This window comes from Papaver somniferum, chromosome 7 (genome assembly GCF_003573695.1).
Source record: "Papaver somniferum cultivar HN1 chromosome 7, ASM357369v1, whole genome shotgun sequence".
Classification (NCBI taxonomy): domain Eukaryota; kingdom Viridiplantae; phylum Streptophyta; class Magnoliopsida; order Ranunculales; family Papaveraceae; genus Papaver; species Papaver somniferum.
In genome coordinates, this window is record NC_039364.1 from 56,541,824 (window position 1) to 56,552,038 (window position 10,215).

The window sequence follows — 10,215 nt, forward strand, 5'->3', positions numbered from 1 at the left end:
AAGAGAAGTTGGTAGCTCTTCATGAACCCTAAAACAAAACTGTAGCTTAACATGTATCGATATAAACTACACTCGGGAATCATTACCAATTCAATATATAAACAGAAAATACTTTCGTGTTAGATTTTCATCACATGCAAGGTATATTAAACTCTGATAAATAATTTGATGGCCTATACTTGAAGAAGGGAGAAGTTGCAGTTAAATCAATCAAAAGAAACAATGAAAAAAGAACGGTGAAAAAGAAGATGACATCCACAGAATACCAGAAATTCATAGAATGGATCGCGCCATCGTGGATTCCTCATACATTCATCATGTATTTGTCTGAATATATATTTTCAGACACTGCAAGATAAAGAGTTATACATCCTAATTCCTTGGATGTATTTTTTCTACATTTATCTGGTTATTGATGCGTGCTATATGAAAGAACCTTATTTTATATAACAAGTTCAACTTTTAGCATGAAATTATACGAGTACTCTAGTCTGGAAGCTGATGTTTCACCCCAAAGGCATTGCCTCCTCAGAGCTTGGCAAATGCAGCCGCAGGCAAGTTATCCCTAATTGGTAACACTAAATCTTCCCAGTCCTTATCATCGACCTTCGAAAAATATCGGTTGACCATTTCGTCACTAACAAGCTCTAACCTAGAAGGCTCCCACTGAACGAAATCAAAAAAATATATTTATTAAGAAACCGCCATCACGTCCTTTTAGCAGGAAGTTTTAAAAAAATTACAGAAAAGGAGGAAAAGGGAGAGTCAAAAGCATTATTCAACCTTTGGATTTCTATCTTTATCGATCAGGATAGCTCTGCAACCCTGTATTGAAGTTTGCTTTTAGAATATTTTTCAGAGAAGGAACTAGACAAAAAAATGATGCAATGTCTATTCAAAATCCTACAAACCTCAAAGAAATCCTTGCTGACTTCTTTCCGCAATACATGGCAGCACATTCTGTATTCTTGGATGAGACATTGACCAACACCTTGTAGCCTCCCTTCTCTGATCTGAAATCACAATTTAACTACCACCAGTAAACTGGATGCGCATTATGCATTACCCACTAATTAGATTATCTTTTCCTTGATGATGAGGAAGATGGTAAAGATAAATACATATACTGGATTGTGTTTATAATTCCAGTGCCTAACCAACTGAAAACTACCGGTTAGGCATCACCCATCAACTCTTTCAATCTTCACACCTACCATCAATCTTCTTTCGGTAGATTGTAGGAGTAACCTTATCCACTAGGAATAGTTGTCCTCTAATGAGTCCTAGAAAAAAAACTATTTGGGCTACTTTGAATACTTACTTAGATACTTGTTTGATGATGAAAAAAAAATTGTAAGTTTGAGCACATTCTTTAAGAGGATATACAAGAGAAGGGGAATTACTAAATTCATACCGCTTTAAGAGAAATTTTAAGGCTCGTAGGTGATGCCTTCTTCAGCGATTGAATAGCTGTAAAAATCCAATCTTCACCGCTTAAGGTTTCTCTTTCCTACAATAGTAAACAAAAGATACACTGAACTGTAAACCATACCTTTACCAATGGTTAAGATGTCAAGATCACAAGACTACTGTACAGTGACAGATAGAGAAACTCAAAAGGTTATAGAAAATTCAAAATAATATAGCTGATGAGATAACTTAAAATACAAATAACCAATCAATTTCTTTAACTTACGAGAGCAGATAGAATTTCTTCGACTGTCCTTCTCGAAAAGCACCTATTGATGATGTCTAGTCTGCCATCAGAAATCAAAGACATGAGTTTACAGAAACTGTAGGGGACTTCCTAGTTCCCACACAATGATGTCATTGGATGGAGCGGCATGCATGAGAGAACAAATACATGAAAACACAGAATACAGGTTTCTAACATATATCTTTTAACATGCTGACTACACTGTGGACAGATCACACTCTACATAAACGTAGTAGTAACTGAATAACTTGGGTAAGCAAAATCTTTAGGTCTATAATGTTTGTCTGTTCGCTGTACTACCAAATATACAGCTTATAAACAGTGTGTGTTTACATGCTAAACAATACACTGATTTACCTCAGATAAGCGCTCTTCTCCTTCAAAGTAGGTTTCTCTGAGAACTCATCAATGATGGCGGAAACAATTGCTTGATCAGCTGAGTTCGCCTTACATAGTGCATCTTCTAGTGAACTCAACCTCTGTTCACTGATGGGAAACAAGTTATGAATGCATTCGTGCATCTGTAGACAACTGAGTAGTTATGCAAGACATCTTTACTTGGCTACGGTGTCAACTGTTGGCTCGATTTTAGGAAACAAAAGTTACGAAACCAACTCTAGTTATATTAGGAATCTTATTTCTAGTTATGTTGGTTCCTAATTAGGACTTCTATTTATAGGCAGATTCTAGTAAGTATCTAAACCTGTAAATAGGAGTCTTAACCCTTGGTTCTAATATCGCGTGAATTCTGAGAAGTGTGGAGAAACTCTAAAGTTGTGCGACACATCGCCGAACCACAGTAATTCTTTGTATTCTTGTTAAATGTGTCCACATTGTTGTTTATTGTTTCTGATGTAAGGTGTTGGTGTCCCGTAACCTAGCTCGCTCTCTTACGAAAGGAACTAACTCAGTATCTGTGTCTAGCCCACATTAGTGAAGTCATGGAACATTGAGAAGCTAATTGTCTGGTTAAGGCACGACCGAATTTTTTTTTTTTGTACTCCATAAATCTATGCTATGGTCCAGTTTTAGTTTTCACCAACCAATAAATCTATGCATATTACCACGGAAGGAACATAGTGAGTTGCAAGGCCACATGCAAGCATTTCAGAGCCATCCAACCTTGCACCTGTCAGACCAGCATATTCTCCTGGGAAGAGATACAAAATGATTGATAGTTAGAAGAAGACTGAAATCAGATCCTGCTAAGATAATGATATATTAGAGTACCAGAGGGGGAAACTGAAAATTAGAATAGTTGCCTGTTTTTATTAGTAGGGTTTTTTTGTGGAAAGGTTAAGAATTAGCATTACCAAAGAATCCCGGGAGTCGGGATAGATAAAAAGAAGCTCCAACATCTGGGAACAGTCCTAGTGCTGTTTCTGGCATCGCAAACATCTGCAAGAAATCAAAAAGTAACGAACAATAACCACCTCTTAACATGCTAGTCTTTAAGAAAATTCAATAACTGCTAATCACAAACAGATATTAGTAGCATCAGTATGCCAGCTAAGAATTCATATAACCCAAATCAGTACGGAATTCGGAAAATTTCATATGGTTAGATAAGATAAACCAAAATAAATGAGGATCTACTGAGTTCTGATGATACGCTCACAAAAAAAACAAACTTATGACTTATACCATGTTATTATATACTTGATCATAAGTAGGTCCAGCCTGCACAAACTTAAATAACTCACCGCATACTTAAATCCAAACTTGGGTAGTCAAGGAACTTTCCACTTCCCATGACATTTAAAAAGCAGTAACTGTTGTTTGGTTATGAAATTCCTTCAGAAGGAAAATTCTCTTAGCTAACTACTTTTCATCATTCCCTACTTTTGATTTTATTATAATCCTGAGTGAAAGCCATGAAGCATAATGGATGAACATTTACCGAGTTCTCTGTTGCAACACGGAATCTACCATGGACTGAAGCCCCAGCTCCACCTCCCATCACAATTCCATCAAGAATTGAAACCTTCACAAAGTTTATGCATGAGTAACAATAGAGATGGACAAATAACAGCAAGATCACATGAAATGGCACATTTATAAAATAAGTTTGAACTTAGTTACCTGGATTTTTTTGTAGGTTGCCATCATGTAGTTTAAGGTATACTCTTTCCAGAAAAAAGTTGCACCTAATTCCCAATGACCAGGAACAAAAATGCAATACAAAGTTAGACCAAATATGTAATTTGCGTGACATTGCATCACATTAGCATTTTTATAAAACTGCAAGTTTTATCCATTTTTCACTAGGGTGTGACTACAAAGGGCCATGTATATCATCAACATATGAACATGATAGAGCTTTGTGGGTGGCGAATAACTAGATTTATAAGTCAAAGACGAATTTAAGATCACACAGAAGAAGAAGAAAAACGCAACATAAAGCATCACAAGTAAAAGTTACCCATATTGGGGTCGTTAGCCACGGCTGCAACATCGCCACCAGCGCAAAATGCTCTTCCTTGTCCCTGCGGAGATATAGTAACACAATTGAATTTAAGAAACATTAAAATGAAACATAGAAGAGAAACAATGCCATTTACATATCAAAACAAGACGTTTTGCATGGTAAAAACTCGTACAACATCATAAACGCTATCAATGATACCTATATCACAAAGCTAAGAAGCCTTAACTTAGATTCCAATTCAAAGGACGGGAAATTGTTTAGAAAGTTTCAATTCTGTCAAATTCAAGATAGTTATTTAGAAAACGAATACCTTTAGAATAACCAACTTCACGTTTGGATCGTCCTCGTACGCAATAAAAAGTTCCAGCAATCGAGATATCATTGGAAATGAGAGGGCATTCAATTGACGGGGTCTGTTAAGGATTAAAGTCCTCACGGATGACTTCTCTTCAACCAAAACCTGTATGTTACAATAATATGAACTAATTAGTCACTTGATCTCAGGAATTCTACTGAGCTAAAAACTCATTACCAGTAAACCTAAAAACACAAAAAGGAATGTTTTCTCAGGTAAGGCCAAAGTGGTGAACAAGAACAACCTAGATAATTTACAGTACCTGATCAGTGGCACCATTACTGGAATTAGCAGAAACCATGATCTCGATTGCAGTTCAAACAAACCCTTCAGTTTTCAATTTTAAATTCACTGATACTGCTTACACCGTTTTTCTGTGTATATTTTCCTCCGAAGTAAAAAGAGAGAGAACAAAGAAGAAAGATACTGATATAGTTAGCTTTTCGAGGAAATGTTTTTTTTTCTTTGAATAGGATTTTTTTTTTATTGAGATAGGAATCAAACGATTACGTCTAGTTCCTCTCTAATGAGAGTTTCAAGCCACATGGGAAAAACAGACAATTCTGACACTGTCCTAGCAGTTTTTGTTAAATAAATTTGCGACTTCATTTGACTCATTAGGTACATAATTGCACTTCCATATTTTGAAATTGTTTTAACATCTCTTTGCAATCAGAGATGGCACTATTATTTATCCATTGTTAAGAATTGGGTAATTCTCTTTCTTGTTTTTCATTCATGCATCACGTTAGCTATTTATACAAGACCATACTTGGTGTACAAGTTATTAACCCTAGACACCAACTTCAGCCCTTAATTATCAGTCTCAAGATAGCTAACCCTATACACCAACTTGAGCCCTTAATTATCGGTCTCAAGATAACTACTTCCCAACACAGTCTCGGAAATACTTGGGACTCAAGACACATTCTTGAGTCCTACAATACTACGACACTTACCATATATATATCATATTTCCTAATACCCCCCTCAAGACGGAGCATGCAGGTCACAAATGCGCATCTTGGATAAAAGTCTTTGAAACTGTGCTTTCCCCAAGGATTTGGTGAAGATATCCGCCAACTGCACCTCCGTAGGTGTGTAGGAAGGTGATAGAATTTTCTGTACTATAGCATCCCTGACAAGATGACAGTCTACCTCAATATGCTTGGTACGTTCATGAAAAACTGGATTCTGAGCAATATATAGTGCAGACTGACTATCACAGAGAAGACTCATTCCGTGTGAATGATGAACTCCCAAATCTCTAAGTAATTGTTTCAACCATTTCAATTCACATGTAGCTGCAGCCATTGATCTGTATTCTGTTTCTGCTGAGCTACGTGACACAGTTTGTTGCTTCTTTGTCTTCTATGACACCGGCGAATCTCCAAGAAGTACAAACCATCCTGTCAAAGATCGTCTAGTCAAAGGACAACTAGCCCAATCTGAATCACACCAGCCTTTTAAACTCATGCTACTATCAGAGCGCAACAGGATTCCTTGCCCAGGATTCTTCTTTAAATACCTCACTGCACGAAGTGCTGCTTCCCAGTGATCTATTTTCGGCTGTTGCATAAACTGTGACAATGTATGAACCGAATAAGTAAGATCAGGTCTGGTTACTGACAAATAAATCAGTCTACCAATTAGTCTTCTATATTTCTCCACGTCTTTGAACAACTCTCCCGTCGCCAAAGCAAGTCTATGATTAGTCTCCATTGGAAACTCTGCAGGTTTAGCTCCCAATAAACCCGCTTCCATGATAATATTCAATGCATATTTCCGTTGGCATACATAAAAACCTTGTTTACTGCGAGCTATCTCCAAACCCAGAAAATATTTCAACTTTCCCAAATCTTTCATCTTGAAACATTGTCCCAAGTAGGTTTTAAATTTATTAATCTCTTTCAGATTATTTCCTGCAACAATTAAATCATCTACATACACCAAAACATTAAGCTGCATCTTTCCCTTGATCATAGTGAAAAGAGAATAATCTGAATACGATTGCCGGGACCCATAATTTTTCAAGGCTGTTGATAGTTTTGCAAACCAACAACGTGGAGCCTGTTTCAAACCATATAATGATTTCTTCATTCTACATACCAGATTAGAATTACCTTTGGTAAATCCCGGTGGTATCTTCATATACACTTCTTCCTCCAAGTCTCCATGAAGGGAAGCGTTATGTACATCCATCTGATGTACTTCCAAGTTTTTAACTGCTGCAACAGACAAAAAAGTACGTACGGTTGTCATCTTTGCGACTGGTGCAAATGTCTCTTTGTAATCCAACCCCTAAACTTGATGATTTCCAAAGATCACCAATCTTGCTTTTAGCCGTACCAACTCCCCATTTGCATCATACTTCTCTGTGTAAATCCATTTACTCCCAAGTGCTTTCTTCCCCGGTGGCAATTCTTGCAATTCCCACGTACCTTGTTCTTCTAGTGCTCGTATTTCTGCTTCCATGGCTTTCCGCCACCCTGGATGCTTCATAGCTTCCTTAAAATTGCGAGGCTCAGACCCAGCTGTTAGTGCTGCTAGAAATTTCTTATGAACTGCAGAAAACCTATCACAACTAACATAATATGTCAAAGGATAAGGCGTACCTGAGGATGGTGATTGTGTTGAGTGAGGATGAGATGAACTATTTTCTCGAATGATGTGTGTCACAAAGCCTTTTAGCCTACTAGAAGGAATCTTCTGACGCCTTCCCTTGCCCAACTCTTCTGCAGCTGTAGTATCATTGCTAGGATTGACATCCTCTACAGGTTGTTATAGTGTGTCGTCTTCATTAACATCAACACTTCCACAATCATCGATGATCTCAGTCCCTGTCAAGACACTAGGCATATCGGTCTCAGTGTCTGCAGTGGACTCGGTCTCAGCTGGATCATCAACAGCAGTCTCAGAACCTCCAGAATCCGACTGATCCTTCTCGGTCGATGGATCTGACCCCAGTTGTACTGTCTTAGTCAATTCTCCCTTCAAATCAGTCCTGTACGGAAACTGATATTCACAAAACTTCACATCTCTTGACACTAGAAACCTTCTTGCATCTAAATCATACACTTGCCATGCCTTCTTACCAAAAGGATAGCCAATAAATACACATCTTCTTCCTCTACTCGCAAACTTATATCCGTTACTACCTTTATCATGTACATAGCACAAGCATCCAAACACCTTCAACTGATTATATGGAGGCTGATTTCCAAATAATATTTCATATGGAGTTTTATTGTTTAGAATAGGTGTAGGTGTACGATTAATTAAATATGTAGCAGTTAAGGCGCATTCTCCCCAAAAATATATTGGCAAATTGGCTTGAAATCTCAAAGATCTTGCCACATTCAGTATATGTTGATGTTTTCTCTCAACTCTCCCATTATGTTGAGGCGTACCAACACATGATGTCTCAAACACTATCCCATTAGTCCTAAAATATCCACGCAATGCATTAAACTCGGTTCCATTATCACTTCTAACAATTTTGATTTCTTTACTAAATTGACGTTTCACAAGAGCAATAAAGTTAAGAAATGTCTGTGAAACTTCTGTTTTATTTTGAATCAAATATATTCACACACCTCTTGAAAAATCATCTACTATTGTCAAAAAATATTTAGCTCCACAAGATGACTGAGTCTTATAAGGACCCCATAAATCTATATGAACCAACTCAAAAATACAATTGGATTTAGTCATACTACTAGCAAAACTACTCCTACGATGTTTCGCTCGTGGACAAATATCACAGGCATCATTATTCTTCTTTAAAAAATTACTCCCACCTGGTAACCTTTGTAACACTTTGTCTGATGGATGTACCATTCGTCGATGCCACAGCTCATACGTATTTCCACTGACAGCCATTACTTCAACTTGAGGCACACCACAGAAAATATATAGTCCACCTTGTCGTTCACCCACTCCAATCACCTTCCTCGTCAACCGGTCCTGTATAAGACATAAGTTGTTAGTACATTGAACACTACATTCCAACTCATCAATAAGCTGTGTGACTGAAATTAAGTTACACGTTATTTGAGGCACATAAAGCACGTTGTCTAGTCTTAAACCACCAGGCAGAATAACGGTTCCTATTTTCTCAGACTGTGCATATTTCCCATCTGGGAGACCAACTGAACATGCCTTAATATCTCTCACATCTATCATGTCATCCCTTTTACACGTGACATGGTTTGTAGCCCATGTGTCTACAATCCATACTGTTTTCTTACCTTGGAGCTGAGACGTGGATTTTCTTGTATTTAAAAACTCAAGCACCTGTTGAAGCTGTGTTGCTGTTACTCCCGTCAAACCTGAGCCATCTGATGAGCACGCACCACATGCATACGTCTTCTCTGATATATTCAGATTGTGTGCTCTAACCTGATTGCCATTTCCTTGTCCTCTACCTCCTCTGCCATTGGAAAAACCAGCTCGGCATCTACCACCTGTTCTGCCTCCTCTACCATTTCTTCCGCCTCTAGGTCTGTCTCCCCACCATTCTGGGTATCCAATGATCTGAAAACACCCTTCATCCGAGTGTCCTTCTCTTCTACAGTGCTTGCAAAACTTGGCAGGATCATATGTATTATTGAACTGACGCTGATCAGACTGAACCCTGAAAGCCATCACATTCTCTTGTACTTCCGTTGACACAACTACATCACCTATCCTCAGACGCTCCGAATTCACCATTGTCTGGTAGGCTACGTCTATTGATGGAAATGGATCTCTTTCCAACAACTGCTCACGCAGTGAGCTATACACAGAATCTAATCCAATCAAAAAATAATGTAGGAAGTCCTCTTCTCTTAACGTACTAACCTGTCTTGCTATATTACAAGCGCACTTACCACACTTACACTGAGGTACCTTCACATATATCACCAACTCATCCCATATCTTGTTTAATCTTCCAAAGTAGACATCTACACCTTCCTTATTCTTTTGTTTGCACTCACTCAGAGACACTTTGAGCTGACAGATCCTTGTTCCGCTTACAACACAGAATCTTCTCTTCAAGTGTGTCCACATCAAGTTTGCATTATCATAGTCACCCAAACTTGATCTGATTGATGGCTCTAACGTGTTGATGATCCAAGAAACAAGCATTGACTGGACCGCAATCCATTCTTATAGCTGGTCACAATCTTCAGGTTCTGTGATAGTCCCATCAACAAAACCGAACATCCTCTTGTAAATCAAAGATCTTCTTATGGCTCTAGCCCATTCATCATAGTTAGTGCCTTTTAGAACAATCGGTGTGATGATAATTCCTGGGCCATCACTCGACCCTAGATGATATATTGGGTTCTTCTTTTTCATGTCATACTCTGTACTTTTGCCTTTGGTTGATGATTCCATCTCATCACCCATCTTGTATAGCTTTACGATTTAGGTTTTTTTTTTTTTTTTCTCTTTCGGTTTCTCAACTGGCCCTTGATGCCATGTTAATATTTGGGTAATTCTCTTTCTTGTTTTTCATTCATGCATCACGTTAGATATTTATACAAGACCATACTTGGTGTACAAGTTATTAACCCTAGACACCAACTTGAGCCCTTAATTATCAGTCTCAAGATAGCTAACCCTATACACCAACTTGAGCCCTTAATTATCGGCCTCAAGATAACTACTTCCCAACACAGTCTCGGAAATACTTGGGACTCAAGACACATTCTTGAGTCCTACAATACT

At 38.0% G+C, this 10,215-nt stretch overlaps 2 protein-coding genes across 2 annotated transcripts; both read right to left on the bottom strand.

Moving 5' to 3' along the window:
• Window positions 1-237: 237 nt before the first annotated feature.
• LOC113297369 (3-hydroxyisobutyryl-CoA hydrolase 1-like) lies at window positions 238-5,054 on the bottom strand. Its single transcript, XM_026545812.1, has 13 exons — window positions 4,763-5,054; window positions 4,456-4,605; window positions 4,140-4,203; window positions 3,800-3,864; window positions 3,618-3,701; window positions 3,031-3,115; window positions 2,782-2,867; window positions 2,075-2,196; window positions 1,697-1,757; window positions 1,415-1,510; window positions 912-1,013; window positions 784-825; window positions 238-666 (listed from the first exon to the last, which is right to left on the bottom strand). The coding sequence occupies exons 1-13, from the start codon at window positions 4,799-4,801 to the stop codon at window positions 529-531; spliced, it is 1,134 nt and encodes a 377-aa protein (XP_026401597.1). The 5' UTR covers window positions 4,802-5,054; the 3' UTR covers window positions 238-528.
• Window positions 5,055-7,281: 2,227 nt separating this feature from the next.
• Window positions 7,282-9,630, bottom strand: LOC113294654. The gene is made up of 3 exons (XM_026543039.1): window positions 8,493-9,630; window positions 8,301-8,390; window positions 7,282-8,063 (listed from the first exon to the last, which is right to left on the bottom strand). The coding sequence occupies exons 1-3, from the start codon at window positions 9,628-9,630 to the stop codon at window positions 7,282-7,284; spliced, it is 2,010 nt and encodes a 669-aa protein (XP_026398824.1).
• Window positions 9,631-10,215: the final 585 nt, after the last annotated feature.